Below are 23,554 nucleotides of genomic sequence, written 5' to 3'. Positions count from 1 at the left end.
ACAAATCACCTCAGACAAAAACTCTATAACCATTAAGCAACAACTCCATTTTCTCCTGGTAACTTCTATTATATTCTACTTTGTCTCTATGAATTTGTCTATTCTAGATACCTCATTTAAGTGGAATCATACAATATTTGTCTTTTGTGTCTGACTTATTTCCCTTAGGGGTCATAAGTTCCTAACCTGTAATGCTGACGCATTAGGTTCCCACAACTGGGAATTTAGTTATTGTCCCTACTTTAAAGAAACTGGACACAGAAAGGCTGGGTAATTTGCCCAAGATCACTCAGCTGGTAAGGAGGGCAACTGGCCAGCCTGACTTCACCCTTAACTTGATGCTGCACTTCCCGTCACCAGACCTCCTTGGTTCAAGGCAGCAGCAAAGGGGTCCAGATCCCATAACCAAGAGCATTACTTCCTCCCCATGAGACTCGTTCCTCCAGATATACTGGGGGCAGCTGGGCATGCTCAGCCTGAAGCATGAGGGTGCTCACCCTCATTCCCTGTGCCAGCCCCATGCTGGGCCCTGCAGAGACAGACGAACTCCCATGCAGTAGTGGGAGAGGGGAAGTTCAGGAGGCCTCACCCAAGCTGCAGGTCAAGAAAGGAAGACTTTTAGGAGAAAGTGCTCTTGAAGTTAAGACCCAAAGGTCACTGATTATTTGTCTTGCTTGCTGGGAGTTCCCTGTATGGCTATACCTGTTTACCCATTTGCTTTCCTGTCTATGGCATTTGGGTTGTGCTCAGGTTAGAGGCTGTGGACAGAATTGCAGTGATAGCATTCTTGCTAGAGTGTCCCTGTGTCCTATGAGGGGGCACATGCATAAGGATAGTATTTCTCAGTCTGAGTTGAGGTCAAGGTCCCACTTTAGAAAATTATGCAAAATGCTTTTTTAAAGTGTTGGGTGCAAATTTACACTCCCAGAGCCAGAAAGACAGGGTTCTATCATTTTTATTTTACATAGAAGTCTTCCCCCCAATCCTCTCCCCATTGCCACCCCCTCATTCCTGACCCTGCTTGGCTCTGGCCATGCCTAGCAGCAAGTCAGAAGCTGGCAGAAGTTTGGGCAGGCTGAAGTTGCCTGAGAAGCCTCAAGCACTTTGGTCCATACAGTCAGCAAAAAAGACCCTAATCTGGAGAACCAGAAGCAGCCCAGCTACATCTGGCCATGAACAAGAAACTTTAACAAAGAGCAGGTCCTGCTGGTCTCACATCAGCAGTCGCACGTAGGCCCAGTACGGTAGACCCAGTATGGTGGGGGTGGGCAAGGCAAGTTTGGAAAAGCACAATCCCTGTGCCTCACCCCTACCCCCATTTTTTTGTCTCCCCTCACCCTCAGGGCTGGTTCCATCCTCCGGTCGGAAGAGGGGCTATGCCCCCAAAACCTCCTGCGGAGGCAGTCCTGGCCTATAGGCACTGAGCAGACTCACTGTTCTCACTACCAAAAGAAGGCATCCATCTTGGCCTGGGAGGGAGGGAGCGGTGTCCTCACCCTGACTCTCTGCTTAGCCTTGGGCCTGGGCTTAACAGGCAGTGGGCGGATCATAGTTGTGTCAGTCTGAAGAAAATGTCAAGGAAGAAGCCTAAAGAAGAGACTGGAATGCAGGCCGGCAAAGGCTCAGAGTGGGAGGTGGGCAGCTCTGCTATACTGAGTGAGGTCTGACTCTGCACACCTTAGGCTGCAGCCACTGCCAGCCTGGGGTTTGAAGGTACAGCTGAGGGATGGTATGGGTAGCTCTGCTCAGCCCAATGCCACAGAACAAGGATACAGGTTGGATGAATTTTGTCCGACCTCCAAGCCCATCGAAGCCAGTCCTTACCTAAAGCAGAAGGAAGACGTGAGTGGGCCAGGTTAAAAAGGTGGGGAGCTGGCCCCCTCCCCTCCCCCTTGCCAAAGGCTGGCACTTGCCAGTTGTGGGAAGCCATACTCACGGCATCTGTGCTGTGACGGGGCTCTGCTGTGGCCCTCTTGGGCTGTTTCTGGCCCAGGACAGCGTTCCGGATGAAGACGGGAAAGGCACTAGCCAGCTCCTCATCTGGCTCTCCCACAAAGTGCTGGCCGCCCAGAGAGAGCTGGGACTCCTGGGGGGAGACCCCAAAGCCAGACTTGATGAGAGAGATGGCAGCAAAGGGGCGGGTAGGGGTGGTGGAGCAGGACCAGGATCTCTGATGCTTCACCAGGAGGCAGGTAGGAGAGTGAGTGGAGTTCCCAGGGTGGCTTCATAATGTCTTAGTCCCAGGCCAGGAGTGAGAGGCCTCTGGCAACACCCTGCCCTGTCAGAAGTCCAGCTTCACACTCAGTCCTGGCAAGGGTTGGATGAGGACTGCCTGACCTCTTCAGGGAAGCCTTACCTGCTTGGGGCCTTTGGGCACCTTCTTAGGGATGTCCTGAACAGGAGAGCTGTGAGAATGAGACACAAAGACAAGAGGCAGGTGAGCAAGACACAAGGCCGGGCAAGCCAGGCTCAGCACATGGCCCTTGGGTATCCACCATGTGGCACTGCTGCTGCAATGGCTGTATCCTGGGCAAGGGACCTTGGCGAGTGCCACCCCGAGTGCAGGTCTATGAACAGCTGTTTGTTACAGCTGCCAGAGTGGAGGAGGAAGGGGAAGTTGGCCCATTTTTTATTTTGTGGCTTGCACTTGGGGCCAAGCCAATTCCAATCCTCCTCACAGCCTTAGGTGTCTCACTATGTCCTGGGCTCTATGTGTGGCTGGAGGCCCAACTGATTCACCAACCACAGGGGAAAGCCAGTCATGTCCTGATATAGGCAGAAGGCACCTCATGAGCTCAGACTTAGCCCTATCTGCCCAGAGGGGGGCCACCATCTCCATAATACCTTCAGTAGATAGTCCATAAAGTACTCTCACAACACAGGACTAGGCCATCTACCTAGGTAATCTGTGTAGGCATAGTCAGGGGCAGAATGGATCACAGCTCCAAGTCCTGGCCTTTCACTCACAGCTCCAGAGCTAGACACAGTGTTTCCATCCAATCCCTGGGGACACTACCAGATGAACACCCTCTCCTGGTATTTTCCCAGGTAGGTGGAAGGAGGTTGACCTAAAGGCTGACCCTGTGTTTTCTCATAGCCATGAAGACAAGAGCAGGATCAGGTCTATCACCTCTGGATCCCTTCACTCCTGTCCCCATAGCCTGTGGTGAGGCTACATGGAGATGATGGGAAGATTCTCCGCTTGCTGCAAGTTTGGCTCTCGGGAGGCTGATGCAGGGTAGAAGCAGCCTGGGCTCCCTCACAGTCCGTGCATGCCCTAAAGATGATAAAAATGTCTCTAAAAGACCTGGCAGCCTGCAGGCCCCAGGTATCCACTTTCACCCTTTCCAGTTAAAGAAGAGACAACATGAAGAAGCCAGGCTGTGCAGCAGGCGCTATCAGGCCCCCTGACTGCAGCCCACATGCCCAAGGTTTGCTTCCCACTGAGGATGGGGAGGGGTGAAGCTCAGATGGCTTTCCCTTTTGCTCTCTCCCTGGCCTCTTCCATCTTCATTGCCTAACACCTCAATTTCTTTCTCTCATGTCCGAGGTTTCTGATTAAAAGGGAACTGCTCAGCCCTTGACCCCCTCACCTTAGCAATGTATACCTACATGTACGTAGGGGAGTAGTTCTTGTCTCCCTGATGAACTATACTTGGTCTGTGTGGCCAAGGAGACAACCTCCCCATTCCCAGTCCCACTGTGTCCCCAGTACAGGTCCTGCCCATCCCATTATAGCTCCCCACAGTTTCTCAAGCCTGCCCCTGTGGGCTACCCCCTTAGATGCTGGGGCCCTGGTCACCATGATTTGAGATGGTCCTCAAGCATGAACCTGAGAGGCACACAATGGAAGAAGAACTTCAGAGTCCCTGACTCAGGACTCTGGTGGGCAGGCATTCAAGGTATGGGGAGTACACACATACCCCAACACCATCAACCCAGTCCTACCCCTAGTGGGACACTTGTGTGCTCTCCAACTCACATCCCAACACTTTTGCTTGAAGGGTGATAGTGATGACTGAAAGAAGCAAGAGAAGGGCTTCGCACAGAGTGAGTACGCAGGAAAGGGAAGAAGAGGTGGCTAGAGCCAAAGTAATAGTCAACCCCAGGTGACCCTTACTGCCCTATCAGCCACTCAGAGCAACTAGCGCAGGGCCTGTGGACACCTCTTGGTATCCTCCCTCCAGGCTGTGGACAGAGCCAGGCACTACCACTTACTGTGCTATCTCTTGGCAGAGATTCTTGGCACGGCTCCGCTGGCTGCTGGCAGGCTGGGCTGGAGGGGTGTCCACATCAAAGGTGGCATTGAGGTCAATTTCATCACCAAAGGCTGGTCGGCGAAGCTTCAGGTTCAGCATATCCATAGGGGCTGGGCTATAGGCAGAGATGGCCTGGTTACTCTAGACCACTGTGGCAGTCCAGAAGGACAACAGCCCCTGCAGCATCAGAGATGGCTTGGTTCCAAGGGTCTGGAGGCCACACATGGTTCAGGGCCACCCTGCAAGGAAGCCTGAATCTCTATAGAAAAAAACCACTTGGCTTAGTGCTTCACACAGTGGTGGGACCAGTGAAAGTCTTCAAGACACGGAAGCAAGCAAAACCACACACAAAACCCAAGCGTACAAACAAAAGGTTACTGCCTTTTGACCAAACAGCCTCATTGCTCAGAATGCAGTGCAAGGGGCCAGAGAGGTGACCACAGATTGATGTAGATGGCACATGGCCCAATATTGGAAATGATCAAAATGACTCCCCTAGGGGACTGGCATTTTCATAGCCTGACTATGATACAGGCATTACAGTAGTTTTTCTGGAAAGTAAGCTAAGTAACATGGGGAAATGCTCCTATGTTGCATTTATAAAGTACGATGAGGGCACCTGTGTGGCTCAGTCAGTTGAACATCCATCTCTTGATTTTGGCTCAGGTCATGATCCCAGGGTGTGGGATCGAGCCCTGTGTTGGGCCCCGTTCTCAGCAGGGAGACTGCTTAAGATTCTCTGTCTCTGTCTCTCTCTGTCTCTCTCTCCCTCTGCTCCTCTCCACAACTTGTGCACTCTCTCTCTAAAAAAAAGAAAATAATAATAATAAAATAATAAAAAGTAATACAGAACTGCCTGGGTGGCTCAGTCAGTTAAGTGACTCTTGGTTTTGGCTCAGGTCATGATCTCACAGTTCATGAGTTCGAACCCCACATCAGGCTCTGTGTTGACAGTGTGGAGCCTGCATGGGATTCTTTCTCTCCCCTTCTCTCTCTGCCCTTCCTGCCCCCTCTCTCTCTCTCTCTCAAAGTAAACAAACAAAAAGAGAAAAAGAAAAAAAAGAAAACTGCAGCCAATAGGATTTTTCTAGCCCATCTAGACCTGGTGGAGCTCCCTAGCTCCTGTGGTCAGAAAACTCTGGGGGAATGGCAGGGCAGTCCCAAGAACATCCCTATTTCCTTCCCTTAGGAAGGAACCTTTTTAGGGCTGCCCAAAGCCCTATGCCCACTGCTCAAGGACAGGGGGATCCATTGTGAGTGTATTAGTCACTGGCCAGGAGCCCACTGGGTCATGCAGATCAGAGAAAAGGGAATTAACTACCCGCACTGATTTGGATGGCTAAGCAATGTGGGAAAACTGGACTATCTCTTCCTTTCCCTGGCCAGGTCCCTGGACACTCTACCCTTTCTTGCTTGCAAGTGAAAAGAAATGTCGTACAAACACACCTCAAACCAACGCCATGTTGGTTGCTTTGCTTCCCAGCCCACTGAGAACTACAGCATAAAGCAGCGGCCGCGAGCAGTCATGACAACATTTTTGTAGTATCTGTTATTCTGCCACTACCTACCACCCCAGAGGGCCAACAAACCTCATCACACCCTGCTCTCCGCAACCAAGTGACAACCCCCAGCCAGCCCGAGCTGATGCCCTGGCGGCTCCTGCATGCCTCATCCCTGAGAGCCAGGGCTCACCCCTCACAAAAACTTCTGGGTACAAATGGCACAAGCGCTACTTTTCTTGCCATGGGATTTAGCCTGTCATGCTGTGTGGCCAGGGGGCTTTGGGGCTTAGCCATCTAACCCCCCAGCTTGTCTACCCCACGAGAACACAAGCTCCCAGAGGACCGAGAGGGCCTGATATGCAGCATACGCTCAGTAAGAACCTGTTATAGAAGTCTAGGCCTCACTCCAGCCTGTAGTGGTAATGAAAGTAAGCAAAAGCAGGTCTCTGGGAGTTTGGAGGCATCCCTCACTGTGGATGTTGGACACAGAGGACAAGTGTGTGGAAATAGTCTGAGGACCATGGAATGGGAAGTGGAGGGAGCACCGTAGAGCTCGTAGATAGCAGCCCTGAGTGATATCCTAGCAGAAGGATTTCTACTCCCTGCCTTGAGGAAGCTTAAGTTCTAAATGTTTGACCACTTTGAGACTATCAGCTCCCTAAGAATCAAGCTCCTGACAGGGCTCTTGAGCTACCTGGGGCTTCCAAGCTGGCACAGCCAAAGGGCTCTGAGGGTGGAGTGCGAAGGAAGGTTCAGACACAGAGGCTAATTCATCAAAATCAGCCACACACTGGACCTCACAGACAGTCACGTGTCCATCACACCCCCACAGCTGCTTCTCAGTCCAGCCAAAACTGAGGTGGGCAGGCAGCTCTGGCTCTATAAAGAGACATGGGAGGCTCTGAGGTAAGAAAGGTAAGAAAGAAAGGACAGGTTGAGGAACTAAAGGTCCAATGAGAATAAGAAGTGTTGCTGTTGCTTGTTGGCACCCACTCCTCCGTGCAGGTGCTATGGTACAGGGAAAAGATGGTGCGTGTAAGGAGGTTGGTGGTGAGGGACACAGATTAAGATGTGGCTCGCTGTCTACTCATAGTCATAGCAGGACTCTAGAGCACCTCTGTGACGCCATGGTGCCTGACACAGCATCTAAATAGGTTCTGCCTGTGCTGAAGAGGATGCGCTTAATCCTGCTGAGGATGCTAGGGAAGCCTCTGCAGGGCAACTGACCCATCAATGTGGACAGGAGCTAATATACAGAGAGGCCCAGAAATGGGAAGGCAAGGGATATTCTTCTAGGTTTGACAGTACTATTTGGCTGAAGCCTAAGATCTACTATAGCTCCCAGTCTGGCTCTCAGAGTGCCTTGGCATAGTGCAAAGAGGTCTAGGAGTGTTTGGTGGGAGAGGAATGACATGATACCCAGGTGTTGATTAGCTGGGCAGACAAGAGGAGCAGGAAGATGGGTCACAATCCTCACATGGAGGTGGTGGCAAGGGATAGGACCAGGAAGTACCCCACAGGTTAGATGGGCAGACTCCAGCACCTCATTCGATACGGGGAAGGAGCATAATGATTTCCCAAAGGACATTGAAAAGTGGCTCAAATAAAAGGCTGGGTCACTGGGTTAACGTGTTTTCTGTCTGGACCATCAGCTGGGCATCTAGGTAGAACAGCCCTGATGCTCTCACCCAGTTGGCTTCTGTGAAATACCCAGGAGGAATGGGCAGCCAGTCCTGGCAGAGACACCCATCCCTCTGCCTCCTGGCTCCCTCTGCTGGAAGCTTTAATGCACACATTCCTGAGCCCACAGGGGAATTATTTTAATAACTGGTTTTGTGTTTGTTTCAGAATCTGGGGTGGACAGATGCATTTAGTAAGCATTCCATAAACAGGATTCCTGAAGACAGTGCATGCTCCTTCCCCTTCCCTGCCCATCCCTAGGTCCTCTGTGGCCTATCCTGGCCTCTTGTCAGAGCCCAGAACTTGCCTCAAAGCCCACTAAATCTTGGCTATGTCCCAGGGCAGAAGGCCCACAGCCTACAGGCCCACATGGACCACCCACCTGACCAAAGCCACAAGTAATGAAGACCCTTACCAGGGAGTTCTTCCAGCTTATGACCCCTGTACCACCCCAGAAGGTCAACAAACCTCTCTAAAACCAGGCGGTTTACAGTCTCACTGTCCACTGGTGGCAGGTTCAGGGTTTCCTGCAGCATCGTTAGCTTTTTTTTCAGGCTCTTAGGAAAGGAAAGAGAAGAGTGTGAAAGGAAGGCTGAAGCAGGAAGTCCGGAGAGACGGCCAAGGACATGAGCAACATGCCTGCTGGGAACAGACCAAGGCCTGAACCCCCAACATCAGGCTCAGGAGGCCAGGACTACCCAGCCTCAGAATCCTCTCTGGGGAAGCCTCTCCTCTGGTGACCCTGGGGACATAGGTACAGGACAGGTGTCTGTCCCCTACCAAGGAGGCCCAGGCTCCAAATCAGGGCCAAGGTGCGTATCCTAACCCACTCTGACCCAGCAGGATAAAGGGAACCCAGAACCACTGCCACTGACTGGGACACAGATTCCCAGGCTCTTGGAGGAAACACGAAATACTCCTTATTCCCGTCTGGCCAGGGATGTCACTTACCACGATTTCCTTGTCAGCACTCTGTAAGTCCTTCTGTGCTGACCTCAGTTCCAACCTTGTTTGGTCTAGTTCAGAGTAGACTGTCTGCAACTGCAAGAAAGTGTAGGGAGTAAAGGACAAGCCAACAGGTGGCCCTAGGCTCTGCCCCCACCTGCTGCCACCAGTGCATGCTCAAAGGAGCCCAGGGTCCAGAAGAGTCTGAGGACACATGCAGAGACCCTTGCCTTATGGGGCACGGCTTTAAACTGTCAATGTCCCTCTGGAGCTACCCAGGAACAAGGGCTTCGTTCTATGCCCAACAGCCCATGGATGTACTGGGCCCATAAATAAAACAGCTGTGCTGACTGAACCAGATTCCAAGTAGGTTCCTCCTACTCGGGGCCCAGTACAAACACAGGCCTCTGACACTGTCACCTTAGGGATCTGTGCTCTCCAGCCACCTGTGAGGTGCCCAGGAACCAGGAAGAATATAGGGGAGCGTAAGCGTGCACGTATCGGGAGCGATGCCTGCGTGACCTGCCACCCTCGGTGGACAAGCCACAGAGCCAGAGCCAGAGCCCGAGCCCAGCAAGGCCCGGTAACCAGTCTCTGTGAATCACCCAACAGCCCCATGGAGTCCGTTGCACCATCAGGCCCCATGGCTTTGCTCAGGAGACAGGAATGAGCATGACAAAAAGCCACCTCTCCCCTCATCCTCTGCTCCCCACTGTTACCTTGCTTTTGGAAGAAAATAAGTCCTTCTTCAGTTTGTCAGCCAGCTCCCCTGAGGCCTTCCGTGCCTCTTTTAGATTCTCATACTCTCTACAAGGGGGCCAGGGAAAGAGACATCAGAATAGGACACCCTGCTGGTCAGACTGGGCCATAGCACCAAGCAAACATAAAGCCCGGGCTGTCCTCTAGGCCAGCACCTGAGCACAATAGGGTGGTGTCATGGAAGATCCTGCAAGGAGAGCTGGGGAGTCCTGTCCCCTGCCTGTCGTGCAGGCACTGGTGATTTGAGAGGGTGTGCAGGAAGCCCTGCCCTCATTAAGGCCTCACAAAGAGGCCCCCTACCTCATCTGTCCCCTCACAGGGGACATCTGGGATCTCCGTGTTTGTAGGCCAAGTTGCCCCTTTCCCCCAACCTCACCTCCACAATAGTGGAGAATCTGAAACAAGTTTCTGATGCAAATCAGGCAGAGTCAATAAGTGCTGGTGGGAAACAGGCTCCATTTATCATGATGGGGCTTACAGAGCTCAGAGAGTGGTGCTGAGCCTCTTAGAAATAATACTTCTAGGGGCGCCTGGGTGGCTCAGTTGGTTAAGCATCCAACTTCAGCTCAGTTCATGATCTCACAGTTCGTGGGTTCGAGCCCTGCGTTGGGCTCTGTGCTGACAGCTAGCTCAGAGCCTGGAGCCTGTTCCGGATTCTGTGTCTCCCTCTTTCTCTCTGACCCTCCCCTGCTCATGCTGTCTCTCTCGCTCAGAAAAAAATAAAACATTAAAAAAAAAAGAAAGAAATAACACTTCTAATTCACACTCATTCTCTCAATAACCCTATGTGGCAAGTTATTATTATCTCCATTCAGAAAGCTGTGGGTCAGAGGCTAAGAAACTGGCTCCTGGCCACATTGTGAGAGGTAGGGTCAGGGTGCAAACTGAGGCAGCATAGCTCCTGAGCTTGCTCCGTAACTCTGCCTGCCCTGCTGTGCAAGAGATGGACAGCAGACGGACTAGATGCCATGGCTTAGCTCCTGGGCTGGGTCAGAGGGGCCAGAGTACACACTTCTTGAGGGACACACAGTACACGGCCAGTTGCTCCACCGCTGACTGTCCAACACCCATGTCTCGGATCATCTCCTCCACCTCGGGCCGCTGGCTCTGGAGTAGGAGCTCAATCCTGAAAAACACCCAGCCCACGGCATTTAAAATCTGGAGGCTGATGGGTAGGTACCCAGTACAGCTCTGCTTCCCTTTGCTGCTGTTGCTATGGTGACAGCCTGGGCTGTCAGCATGCTCTAGCAGGCGGGTCTACCCAAAGAAAGGCCCCACAGCAGAGCTGAACACAGCTGCAGGGATGCTGCTGGGGAAAAATGGGTGCTGACGGGTCCTCAAGGTCAGGGATCCCTAGAGAAAGGTTTTTGGAGCAAAACACCGGCCAGGTCATCAGGCCACAGGCAACAGGAACAGGAAGGAGTGAGGCAAGCACCCCCCCATGGGAAGGAGAGGTCGAGCAAGGAGACCTATACCCATACCCAGCTTGCCTGAGCCCCATGTGGCCTATGGAGATTTGAATCACAGAGGTGACCCAAGCCCCCTGTAGTCCTGAGAGTTGTGGCACTTGGGAGCCATAGGAGCAAGGGCAGAGGGCGGTCCCCAGGTCCTAGCTCACCGTTCCATGGTCTTCATCTTGCTCCTGAGCCGGCGGGCCTCCTCCTGTGCTTGTTTGGTCTCGTCCTGCTGCTGCTCCAAGTACTTCATCTGCTTCTGAAGGGCAAACACATCCACACAAACCTGTTGCTTGGACGATCCCAGGGACCACAGCTAAAGTCATTAGGAGAACTCTACTCTAGAACTGTCTCCTTTTCAAAATGCTGATAACCATGTGTACCTAGCCCCCAGGGAAGAAGGTGCCTGGGCCCCACTCTGGCTTGTGCTTTTTCTGCTATGAGGCCCTAGGCCCAACTGTTTCCTCACCTCCCTGCTTGCCTCCTCCTGAAATATGTTACTGCAGGCACAGCCCACTGCCATCATCTACAGGCCCATTGTGGGCTGCCAAGGTCCTATGACTTAAGGGCTCATGGTGCATATTGTATAGGAATATGAAGAAACACAGATCCAGGCCTCACTATCCACCATCTAGACCCTTGGACAGTTATCAGGGTAGAAGAGATGAGACAGAAGCAGCTGGCCAGCCTGTTCTCAGCACAAAACCACTCCATCTCTGACCTGGGAATGTCATCAAAGAATCCTGCTCTGCAGCTAGGTACTGATTCACTCCTTCCCTCCCACTGGCCAGGCCATGTGATTCCAGCCCAGCCACCAAGCAGGAACAGAGACAACGAAAACCCTGGGGCCCTGTCTATTCACAAAGATGGCTCCCTTTCCCTTACAAATGGCATCCAGCAAGGACTGCTCCTTCCTACGAGGCCAGCATATCAATTGTGGGTTCAGATCAATCGCCTCATGCCCCTTAGAGAGCAAGTGGCTCACCAACCCAGGCTGATACAAAATTCATCTGGGTCTAGAGCTGCTTGCTCTGCAGGCTTTGATCTGCCTGGTCAGCTCAGCACAGCCTACTTCAAAGGGCCCCTGCTCCTCCCTGGGATGCTGTTTGATCTGGCTCCAGAGAGCAGCCCAGCCAAGGACTAGATGCTAATGGAAGGTTCTTCTGTCTGGCTTCATCAGTGGAGTACAAACCACTTTTGGAAACAAGGTCCAGCCTCACTGAGGTCTTGACTGAGCAGCCCTTCCACAAAGCACTGGGAAGTCCTCAGCTGTTCAAACTACCTGGTACAAAATCCAGGAGTACACCCAATCTGGCCCTTTGCTTATGGGCTGGATGGGTACAATATGGGAGGCCTGGGAAAAAAGGGATTTGCCTTCATATTACAACTGCATAAATGAAGGTAATGACAAAAGCAGAAACAGAAGCTAAGCCTAAAGTGGTAAGCCCAGGATCAAGCTATGTCTCCCAACCGACTTATGCCCATAGAACCTGGGAACCAACCTTTAGGGTGGAGCATAGCATTTCGGCCTTGTCTAAGGCCTTCTGCAGAGATTCCACAGTGGCGTTGCGCTCTTCCAACGTGTCCCGCAGAGTGTCAATGATGGCCTGGCTATCTCTTTTCTCCTTCTCTGGAATGAGGGGGGAGGGGGGAGGGGGGAGGGGAGGCCCGTTTACCCATCAGCATAAGAACCTGAGACCTAAGGCTCCAGTACCCCACCTCAGAGCCAGGTAAGGAACAAGTCTCAGGTCAGCAGTTGGATGGCCTGCTTCTCTCTCTGGTATGCACCAAACCAGGGAAGCTGAGCCAGAGTTTCTTCATTCAGGGGATGAGACCCTCTTTCTGCTACTTGGAACTACTTGAGTAAAGATTTCAGTGCTCCTCACTCCCATGAGTGTAGTTATCTAAGAACTCAAGCAGGATTCCAGCCAAACTCAGCAGCCAAACCCTCTCCTACAAATACTCTGTCCCATTAGGTAGCTCCCTCCCAGTCTGGGTCCTGGGCAGGAAGCCTCAGACAAGAAGAAGCCCACCTAATCTAGGTGGACAGCTTTAGGCACCTCCCTTTCCTCTCCTTTCTTGCCAATCACAAGACCTGGCAAAACTCTTGGAATACAAAACAGGGAGAGGTCCTAGCTCCACCAGAAGGCTGGAGGCCTTCCTCCCAGGGCCTCTCCCTCCAGCACCTAGGTCAGGGACTTCCCAGGGCCCCCAGTCTCCTAGTAACTCACCTTTCTGGGAGAGCTGGGCTCTGATATTATCCAGTTCATTCTGCAAGGCAATATCCACAATAAGCAGCAGGAAGGCATCAAAGCTGGCTTCCACACAGCACCCCAAAAGGCATGCAGGGAAATCCAGGAGGGAACAATGAGGTCTGTAGGTCCAGGGAGGCACAGACTCTGCTGTATGTCCTGGGCAAGCTAAGCCAACTGTGTAGAGATACACCTTGCTTTATCTCTATCCTTTTTTGAAGAATGGGTGAGGTAAAGGAAAATAATCTCGGGTAGAGAACCCTGGGACAGGGAGCGAGGCAGAACAGGGGCAAGAGGAGTGAAGATGGACCTGTGTGATCAGTCTCACAGCAATAGCTTCCATCATTTCCTTGGCCCTGACCCTTGTTGGCCTGACCCTTCCCCTCTCCGGGCTTCAGCTGCACTCACTGGGACACAGAGTTGGGATGGCCAGGGACCTTGGGTCGTCACTCCTTCTCTCCACCCTTGCTTCACAGTCTGCTTCTCTCCAAGCTCTAAGCTGGCTTTGTGTACCACGAATCTTCCAACCCCAATAAGGTAGATGATCTGGGACAACTCTATTATCTCTGGATGAAACCTCACATATGTTAGGCCCTAACCCGACTATTCTGAGGGTCAAATGAAGATCTCAAAGCCTGTGCATAAGTTACACAGCTACTGCCATAGAACCACTGAGAGGCTGGGGTAGAACTGAGCCCAGTTTCCATTCAGGAGTTCAAAGCACTCAACATCCCCGTAGGCAAGAGAAGTACCTACTGCATAAGCAAGAAGACCAGACTCTGCAGAACTGAAAGGCTTGGCCAACGGTTCAGGATGGTAGCTGGATGAAATCCAGGCAAATCTTCCTCCAGATCACCTTTCTCGGGTCAATACAAGACTCAGAATTTTCCCTGTGACCAATACTAAAACCCAGCCCCAGGTGGGTGGATAAGCCCCCTGCTGTCAAAAATCCTCACCCAGCACTCTGGGGACTCTGGGGCAAAAGCTTTTGGTGGCTGGGCTGGTCACTGTGGGAAGAACAGCCTAGAATGCAAGAGGTGGGTAGAGAAGGGCATGCATGGGTTGCTGGAGAACAGACACCAGCCCAAAGCTCCTCCAAGTCCCCTGGCTTTTTTTTTTTCTTTTTTTTCTTTTTTTTTACACCTGGCAGGATGCCTTCCAAGCCCTTGCTCCAAACTACTCAAGACATTGCCTCTCTCTCTCCTAGATCTGGCTTTAAAAGCCAGAAAGAAACGAAGCTGCCTTTGTTGTCTTTATCACAGGGAGGATGCGGCTTAAAACCAGGAGCAGTTACCATGACAATGAACATGTTGCTTTAAGCACAAAAGCTCTACATTCTTGAAGCAATGAGGTTCCAAGGACATCATAGTACCCTGGGGCCAAAGCCAAATGAACCCTGGACTGACAGATGCCCAGCAAGTTAACCCTCAGAGTCCAGGTTCACTGCAAACCCCAGGTTTCTGCCAATCTAGCCCCCTGGTACACAAAGAAAGCTAAATCTTGGACTTGAGGGGAAGAAGTATAGGAGGGAATCCACCCATTCTCCCCTGCAGCGTGGGTTTCTACCCTGGCTCACATCTTGATTCCAGGTGTTCTGCCCTCTATTCCTGGTCTGGGAAAGACTCAAGCATCTGGATATATACCAAGCTTTCTCACAGTTTTGAGGCACAGCCAGGTTTGTGAATAGTGGGTCCACACATCTTCCCTGTGTGGACTATAGGAGTTTTCTAATCTGTCCAAGCAGCAAAGTCGGCTGGGAAGGATGGCTGTAGAACCTCTGCAAGGTGAGAGAAACTCAGGAGAGATGCTTTGGCCTTTGATGGGAATTGCTCTGAAATCCCAAAGGGAAGGTTCATGGTCAAGAGGCTCCCTTCTTCCCTAACAGTGTATTTCTCCAATGACTGGGTCTTATCATCACTTTTCCTCTGCTCTCCTCCCCTCTGCCTTGAAAACTCTACAAAATCTCCCTCCAGACTCCATTGCGACACTCTAGGTACCCACCCTGGGTGGGAGCAGAAAGCAAATTCTCAGAGGACTTGGAGTTCAGTAGAATGACATAAATCCCAGGTACCTTTAAGAATTCTGCATCTAAGATACTCTCCTCTTCTTGGGCAAGGTCAAAGAACAGCTTATTGATAATGGTTCTTCTGCCAACCTGGATGGAAGGACACAATAGAGTATGAGTGTATAGCTGGGTCATTAGCAAAGACAAGGATATACATGCAACCTAACATGCAGCCAGGCCTATTCTCGGGCCCAGCTTTTCACAGCACTCCCCTTGGAATCACATGAACTCCCTAACCCTACAGTTTCCCTAAGCTGGTGCCACCGCTTTAGTGGTTACTAAAGTCATGCCACCAGAAACCCATGTGGTAACTGCTCAAAAGATACCCCAACTCTAAGTGCTTTGAGGAAATGGGGAAAGGCAGGGAAGGAGGCCAGATCTACCTAGGTGAAGCCTGGGCCAGGCAATGAGTCCATCTGCCAGCCATTCATGGGCATAAGCCTCCGGAGTCATTCAAAAGCACAAGTAAGGTTTAATTAGCCTCAAACCATGAGGGTCCAAAAAGGTCAAAGACATCTCAGTTTCAGAGATCTTTCCTTATTCCTGCTCCCTGGCAAGGAAAAGATATCTTCAGCTGAGATGTTTTCACCCCACCACCCTCACCTGGATTCGGCACTGTGGGCAGGTCCGACTTGGTGCTGTCTCAAACCACTGAATTAGGCTGGAATGAAAAGCAGAAAAGCAGACTGGTGAGTCCTTGCTTGGGTAGAGACATACAGACCAGGTAGCCACTCCAACCACAACAGAGTCTGACTTGTTCTTTCTTGACCCAGAGCCTGCCCACATAGGAGGGCAGTTACCACAGGTGGTATAGCACATCCCATGAGGCCTGACTGGGACAAGCACTCTGACCAGTTGGCCCTTTGTTTTTGGCCCTGTTGGTGTGGCCCTCATTATCCCTCAGCTGCTCATTTAAAAACATTCTAGGCTTGGACTAGGGAGTAGCAGTCAAAGCACAGGGTCCCTCAGAGATGGGGATTCTAATAACATGTTCACTTTAAGCTAGATTCCAAAGGGCTACACTTTCAGAGTAAGGGTAAACTAGAAGTAAATGCAAGTAGTGGTAAAAATAAAAGACTGTCTAGCTTCTCGTCATCGATCTGAGCAGTCCAACAAAACCTCAAGCCTGAAATTTTAATTAGTCTCCTACAAGTAGACTTTCCCACCTGGGAACAGGGGAAAACAGAAGTCTTTCTGGAAGATGATACCATCATCCCAGTCCTCAAAGTTTTTCTGGAAATAATTTTTCATAGGGGTGTCTGGGTGGCTCAGTCAGTTGAGCACCTGACTCTTGATTTCGGCTAAGGTCATGATCCCGGGGTCATGAGGTCGAGCCCAATGCCAGACTCCACACTTAATGTGGAGGAGCCTGTTTAAAATTCTCTCTACCCCCAACTTGTGCACTCTAAAAAAAAAAATTCATACACTATGTGCAAGTTATAATCAAAGCTAGCCATGCACAGTGGAATACAATACAGCAATGAGAATGACTGAGTCTACGATGAAGAACAATATTACAGATGAATCACATATACATAACATTGAAGAAGAAAAACCAAATACAAAAAAGGTATACTGTGTATGACTCCATTTACATAAAGTAATGCTTTAGTTTTTTAAAAGTAAAGTCATACAAGGAAAAGAGCATTACAAGTGCAAACCAGAATTTATCCACAAAGACTTCAGATATGGGAATTGTCAGATACAACATAACACATTATGCTAAAGAAATAAAAATCAAAATTGAAAATATCATTAGAGGGGAGCCTGGCTGGCTCAGTCAGTAGAGCATGTGATTCTTGATTTTGGGGTTGTAGTTAGAGCCTCATGTTGGGGGTAGAGTTTACTTTAAAAAAGGAAAAAAAGGGGGTGCCTGGGTAGCTCAGTTAAGCATCCAACTTCAGCTCAGGTTATGATCTCACGATTCATGAGTTCAAGCCCCGTGTCGGGCTCTGTGCTGATAGCTCAGAACCTGGAGCCTGCTTTAGATTCTGTGTCTCCCTCTCTCTCTGCCCTCATGTTCTGTCTCTCTCTGTCTCAAAAATAAACTATAAAAAATCTAAATAAAAATTTTTTTAAGGAAAAAAAGGGGCACCTGGATGGCTTAGTTGGTTAAGCATCTGACTCTTGATTTTAGCTCAGGTCATGATCTCACAGTTCATGGGTTTGAGCCCCACATCCGGCTCTGCACTGACAGTGCAGAGCCTGCTTGGGATTCTCTCCCTCTCTCTCTGCCCCTCTCCCAATTATGCATGTTTTCTCTCTCTCTCTCTCAAGAATAAATTAATTAAAAATAAATAAATACACAAAGGGGGGAAAAAAGAAAATATCAGTAGAGAACTACAAAATAAAAGGTGACATGGCAGAATTTAATAAGAACCAAACAGAAATACTAAAACAAAAAATGGCCAAAATCAAGAATTAGATGGATCAGTTTAATAGCTCTTTAGGCACAGTTGAAGAATTAGTAAAATGAAAAGATAGGTTAGAGAAAACATTGAGAATTAAAAAGATGGAAAAATGGGGGTGCCTGAATGGCTCAGTCAGTAGAGTTTGTGGCTCTTGATCTCAGGGTAGTGAGTTCAAGCTCCACATTGAGCATGGAGCCTAAAGATAGAAAAATATATTAAATATTATAAAAGATATAGAAGATACTGTGAGATCTAGCATACATATGATAAAGAGCTTCAAAAAGAAAGTATTAGGTAGAATTATAACCTTTCCCCAAGAAGTCTATGTCCTGGGGCGCCTGGGTGGCTCAGTCGGCTAAGCGTCCAACTTCGGCTCAGGTCATGATCTCATGGTTCATGGGTTCGAGCCCTGCATCGGGCTCTGTGCTGACAGCTAGCTCAGAGCCTGGAGCCTGCTTCCGATTCCGTGTCTCCCTCTCTCTCTGACTCTCCCCTGCTCACGCTGCTTCTCTCTCTCTCTCTCTCAGAAATAAATAAAACATTAAAAAGAAGAAGAGGGGCGCCTGGGTGGCTTAGTCGGTTAAGCATCCGACTTTTGCTTAGGTCATGATCTTGCGGTTTATGGGTTCGGGCCCCGCGTCGGGCTCTGTGCTGACTGCCAGCTCAGAGCCTGGAGCGTGCTTTGGATTCTGTGTCTCCCTCTCTCTCTGACCCTCCCCTGCTCACGCTGTCTCTCTCTCTCTCCTAAAAATAAATAAAACATTAAAAAAAAAAAGAAGAAGAAGAAGAAGAAGTCTATGTCCTAATTTCTCAAACCTGTGAATGTTAACTTACGTGACGAGAGTAATTTTGCAGATGTGATTAAGGATCTTGAGATGGGGAGATTATCCAGGTGTGCCCCCACGTAATCACAAGGGTCCTTAAGTTAAGCGTCAGAATCATACAAAATCTGAAGAAGTAACATTGCTGGCTTTGAAGATGGAGCCATAAGCCAAGAAAGGTATATTCCCACATTGACTATAACCCAGTAACCCATTTTGGACTTCTGACCCCTGAAACTACAATATAATAAATTTGTGCTTTTTTAAAAGCACTAAGTTAGTAGTAATTTGTTTTAACAGAAATAAGAAGCTAATATGAAAAGAAAAGAGATAATGGGATAAAAGCAATACATGAAGATGATAATAATGGCTGATGACTTTTCAAAATTAAAGAAACCATTCCATAAGTTAAAGAAATATAAGGAATCCCAAACAGTATAAGTAAAAATGGTAACAAAAAGAGACCTGAGGTGGCTATTTAAATCAAAAAGGTTACAAGAGACAAAACCAAAAATATATTAAAAGGGGCACCTGGGTGGCTCAGTTCACTAAGCCTCCAACTCTTGATTGCAGCTCAGGTCATGATATCACAGTTCATGAGACAGAGCCCCAAGTTGCGCTTGGTACTGGCAGTGCAGAGCCTGCTTGGGATTCTTTCTCTCCCACTCTCTCTGCCCTTCCCCCCATGCATCCCCTTCTCTCAAAATAAATGATCTCCTTTTCCCTCTCCTTCTGCCCTTCTCCCTTGTTCCCATTCTCTCTCTCAAAATAAATAAATAATAAAACATATATGAACCTAACAACAAAGAACAAAAATATATGAAAGAAAACTGGACAGAAGTAGAGAACAATAGACAGTTCTACAATAAAAGTTGAGGAGGTCAATACCCCACACTTTTAATAATGGATAGGACAATCAGATAATCAATAAGGAAATAGAGGACTTCAAAAACACTATAAACCAACTAGATCAAACAGACAAATACTCCATCCAATAATAGCAGAATACACATTCTTCTCAAGTGCACATGAAACATTTCTCCAGGACAGACCATACGTTGGGTCATAAAACAAGTATTAATAAATTTTAAAAGATTGAAATTACACAAAATATCTTTTCTTTTTTTTTATTTTTTTTTAATGTTTTATTTATTTCTGAGAGAGAGAGACAGCGTGAGCAGGGGAGGGTCAGAGAGAGAGACACACACACACAGAATCTGAAATCTAGGCTCTGAGCTAGCTGTCAGCACAGAGCCCGATGCAGGACTTGAACCCACGAACCATGAGATCATGACCTGTGCCGAAGTCAGACGCTCAACCGACTAAGCCACCCAGGTGCCCCATTTTCTTTTTTTTTTTTTAATAGTTTATTTTTGAGACAGAGAGAAACAGAACATGAGTGGGGGAGGGGCAGAGAGAGAGGGAAACACAGAATCCGAAACAGGCTCCAGGCTCTGAGCTGCTAGCACAGAACCCGATGTGGGGTTCTAACCCACGAACAAACTACGAGATCATGACCTGAGCCAAAGTTGGATGCTTAACCTACTGAGCCACCCAGGTGCACCACAAAACATCTTTTCTGATCACAATGAAACAAAACTAAAAATAAGTAACAGGAAAAATGGAAAATTCATAAATATGTGGAAGTTAAACAACACACTATTAAACAACCAATGGCTCAAAGAAAAAACCATAGGGAAATCAGAAAATACCTTGAGATGAATGAAAATGAAAACACAACATACCAAGACTTACAGAATACAGTGAAAGCATGCTAAGAGGGAAACTGATAGCTATACACACACACACACCCATTAGTATAACTATTATGAAAAACAAAACAAAAACAGAAAATAACAAGAGTTAATAGGATGGGGAGAAATTGGGCCCTCGTGTATTGTTGGTAGGAATGTAAAATGGTGCAGTTGGCTTGGAAAACTGTGAAGCAGTTTCTCAAAAAATTAAACATTCATTCCACCTCTGGGTCTAACCCAAAAGAAATGAAAGCAGGGACTTGAACAGATACTTCCACACTAATTCATTGTAGCATTACTCATAATACCCAAAACATGTAAACAACCCAAGGTCCATTAACAGATGAGGAGATAAAATATGGTATTTCCATACAATTGAGTATTATTTAGTCATAAAAGGAATGAAATTCTGATACATGCTACACCATGGATGAATCTTGAAAACATTATGCTTGGGGCGCCTGGGTGGCTCAGTAGGTTAAGCATCCAACTTCGGCTCAGGTCATGATCTCATGGTTCGTGGGTTCAAGCCCTGAGTCGGGCTCTGTGCTGACAGCTAGCTCAGAGCCTGGAGCCTGCTTCCGATTCTGTGTCTCCTTCTCTCTCTGACCCTCCTCTGCTCATGCTGTCTCTCTCTCTCTCAGAAATAAATAAAAAAACATTAAAAGAAAAAAAAAAAAAGGGAAATTATTATTAAAAAAAAGAAAACATTATGCTTAGTGAAGTAAGCAAAACTCAAAAGAACAAATATTGTGTGATTCCACTTACATGAGGCACCTAGAATAGGAAAATTCAAGAAGACTACAGGGGTGCCTGGGTGGCTCAGTTGGTTAAGCTTCTGACTCTTGATATCAATTCAGGTCATGATCTCATGGTTCATGAGATGGAGCCCCACATAGGGGTCTGCGCTGACAGCACAGAACCTGCTTGGGATTCTTGCTCACTCTCGTTCTCTCTCTCTCTCTCTCTCTCTCTCTCTGCCCCTCCCCCACTTGCTCTCTCTGCTAAAATAAACACATAAACTTAAAAAAAAAAAAAAAAAAAAGGAGACAGAGGGTAAAATAGAAGTTTCCAGGGGCTGTGGGGGGCAGGGAATGGAGAATTGTTGTTTAATTGGCACAGTGTTTCTGTTTGGAATGATGGAAAAGTTCCGGAAATAGAAAGTGGTAATGGTTACACAGCATTGTGAATATACTTAATGCCAGTGAACTGTACACTTAAAAATGGTTAAAATCAAAGGCATCTTTGAGTTTACCAATTAAACATCATGAGCAAGGCTTAACCTCCCAAATTAAAAAAAATTATGGACAAGAAATTCTCGTCCATATGTCCAAGGAATGATGCAAGGATTTGATCCCTATAAGAATCTTGTGATAGATAGGGGCGCCTGGGTGGCTCAGTCGGTTAAGGGTCTGACTTCAGCTCAGGTCATGATCTCGCGGTATCTCCCTCTCTTTCTGACCCTCCCCTGCTCACACACTCTCTCTCTCTCTTTCTCTCTCAGAAAAAGCATTAAAAAAAAAAAAAGAATCTTGTGATAGATAGGTGTGTACAGACGACAACTACTAGGCAACAGAATACTGGAATAGTGGTAATAGGTGAGAATAGTATAATCATATTAGAAGCCTTGGAATGAGTATAAACAATGGCTGTGTTCACCAGAGAAATCAACTCCTTCCACTTGTTCCCTCTCCAAAGGGTCCATTTTACTATAATAGAAAAATTGGGTCATGTACATTTTCATATTGAACCTCTTTGCTTTCTTTTTTTTTTTTTTTAATGTTTATTCACTTATTTTTGAGAGAGAGAGACAGAGCATGAACGGGGGAAGGGTCAGAGAGAGGGGGAGACACAGAATCTGAAGCAGGCTCCAGGCTCTGAGCTGACAGCACAGAGCCTGACGCGGGGCTCAAACCCACGAACTGTGAGATCATGACCTGAGCCGAAGTCGAAGGCCTAACCTACTGAGCCACCCAGGTACCCCTGAACTTCGTTAAATAAACTCTTGTGATAGTCAAAAACAACTGAAATGGGAAATCTTACGTGATATATAATTTACCACAATAAAAAAAAAAAGGAGGTTTTACAATAGCTAAGGTATGGTAGCAACCCAAATATCTATTGATTGATGAGCAAAGAAGTAGTAGCATGCATGCACACACCCAAGCTCACACGCACACACACTGGAATATTACTCAGCCATAAAAAAAGAATGAGATCTTGCCAATGGTGACAGCATGGATGGACCTAGAGGGTATTATGCTAGGTGAATAAGTCAGAGATTTCACTTATATGTAGAATCGAAAAAACCAGACTCTTAAATACAATGAACAAACTGGTGGTTGCCAGAGGGAAGGTGGGCGGGGGGATGGTGAAATAAAGATAATTAAGAGGTACAAACTTCCAGTCATAAAATAAATAAGGGAGATGACAAATACAACGTAGGAAATATGCTCAGTAATACTGTGTATGGTAAAAGACGCTGACTACAACTATTGTGGTAAGCATCAAGTAATGTATACAATTGTTGGATCTAAATGTTGTACACCTGAAACTTACATAATATGGTACATCAATTATACCTCAAGTTTTAAAAAGGAGCTTTGAATCAGCCAGTCCACAGCTGCTAGGGGAATCTTTCCTCACCAGCTGTACATTCAATAAAATGGTCCTATAGGGTCAGCAGGACTTGATCAGGGAGCATCTCCTTGCCCTTTGATGTTAACTTGAGTTATCTGATATCAGCGAATAATTTGGGGTGTCTGACCCAGATTATCACTCTGAATAATGGCAAACCATCAAGCACACCATAACAAGTCGGATACCCAGAGGCTAACCAAACCAGGTTATCTCAAACAAATAAAAGGGCTCATTAACTTGGCAAAAGTTGTGCGCCTAGGTTATTCAATCGGTTAAGTGTCTCACTCTTGATTTCTCCTCAGGTCATGACCTCACGGTTCATGAGGTCAGGCCCCGCACCCGACTCTGTGCTGATAGCGTGGATTCGGCTTGGGATTCTCTCTCTTCTACCCATCTCCTGCTTGCTTTCTCTCTAAATAAATAAATAAAAAAGTTTTAAAAATCTTTAATAAAAATTTTGGCAAAAATTCACCTCCGACCACACTAATAGTTATAAGGTGATATCTCTTTGCAAGTCGACCAAGAAATTCCCTCTCTATCCGCACTGAACCAACTCTGTTTCCCCGGACTTGGCTCAGTTGTTACCTCCTCTGGGAATCCTGCCCTGACCTGCTTCTGCCTAGATAGGGAACCTACCTGGGGTCTCCGTCTATTTCCTTCTTAATCACCTCTTTGGGCTCCGCCCAGAGACCCCACAGTCCTGTAGCCCTAGGCCCAGCGTCCAGCCCCAACACAGCGTTCACTTACCACTGTAGGTGGAAGGTGTGGCCGCAGTGGATAGCGGCCACATCCCGGGAGTGGTCGAAGAAATCGGAGCAGATGGTGCACAGCGCACGGATAGGCATACTGATTGGTCCTAAGAGGCTCAGGCAGCCAAGAAAACCTCGACGGGTCCAGCTTCGCGATCGCACCCCCGCCCCCACCTCTCCGCAGGCTTCAAATTTGGCTCCACTGCGGGACTTCCGGGAGTGGACCGGAAGTCGTAGGAGCAACATGGAGGCGGGGCCTGAAG

At 48.3% G+C, this 23,554-nt stretch overlaps 1 protein-coding gene and 1 pseudogene across 1 annotated transcript; one reads left to right on the top strand and one right to left on the bottom strand.

Annotated features, from left to right (window-relative positions):
- Positions 1 to 974: 974 nt before the first annotated feature.
- Positions 975 to 23,493, bottom strand: LOC120229210 (TRAF interacting protein). Its single transcript, XM_039228022.1, has 15 exons — positions 23,290 to 23,493; positions 15,520 to 15,577; positions 14,923 to 15,006; positions 12,831 to 12,870; positions 12,102 to 12,229; positions 10,764 to 10,858; positions 10,158 to 10,271; positions 9,106 to 9,193; positions 8,393 to 8,482; positions 7,910 to 7,998; positions 4,219 to 4,374; positions 2,357 to 2,405; positions 1,937 to 2,086; positions 1,774 to 1,824; positions 975 to 1,562 (listed from the first exon to the last, which is right to left on the bottom strand). The coding sequence occupies exons 1-15, from the start codon at positions 23,385 to 23,387 to the stop codon at positions 1,443 to 1,445; spliced, it is 1,410 nt and encodes a 469-aa protein (XP_039083953.1). The 5' UTR covers positions 23,388 to 23,493; the 3' UTR covers positions 975 to 1,442.
- On the top strand, positions 21,170 to 21,538 carry LOC120229211 (annotated as a pseudogene).
- Positions 23,494 to 23,554: the final 61 nt, after the last annotated feature.

The sequence above is a fragment of the Hyaena hyaena genome, unplaced genomic scaffold (assembly GCF_003009895.1).
Source record: "Hyaena hyaena isolate Hyena2069 unplaced genomic scaffold, ASM300989v1 scaffold_30, whole genome shotgun sequence".
NCBI classification, from domain to species: Eukaryota; Metazoa; Chordata; class Mammalia; order Carnivora; family Hyaenidae; genus Hyaena; species Hyaena hyaena.
The sequence above is the reverse complement of the archived record's forward strand: the minus strand, read 5'-3'. Positions and strand labels throughout refer to the sequence as shown.

What these genes read in the sequence shown, in the direction of transcription:
- LOC120229210 (XM_039228022.1), bottom strand. Translation starts at nt 23,387, where the DNA reads ATGCCTATCCGTGCGCTGTGCACCATCTGCTCCGATTTCTTCGACCAC. An exon ending in CACACCTTCCACCTACAGTG is followed by an intron (nt 15,578 to 23,289) that starts GTAAGTGAACGC and finishes TTTTCATTCCAG; the next exon opens with CCTAATTCAGTGGTTTGAGA. An exon ending in TGCTATGCTCCACCCTAAAG is followed by an intron (nt 10,859 to 12,101) that starts GTTGGTTCCCAG and finishes TTTGCCCTTCAG; the next exon opens with AAGCAGATGAAGTACTTGGA.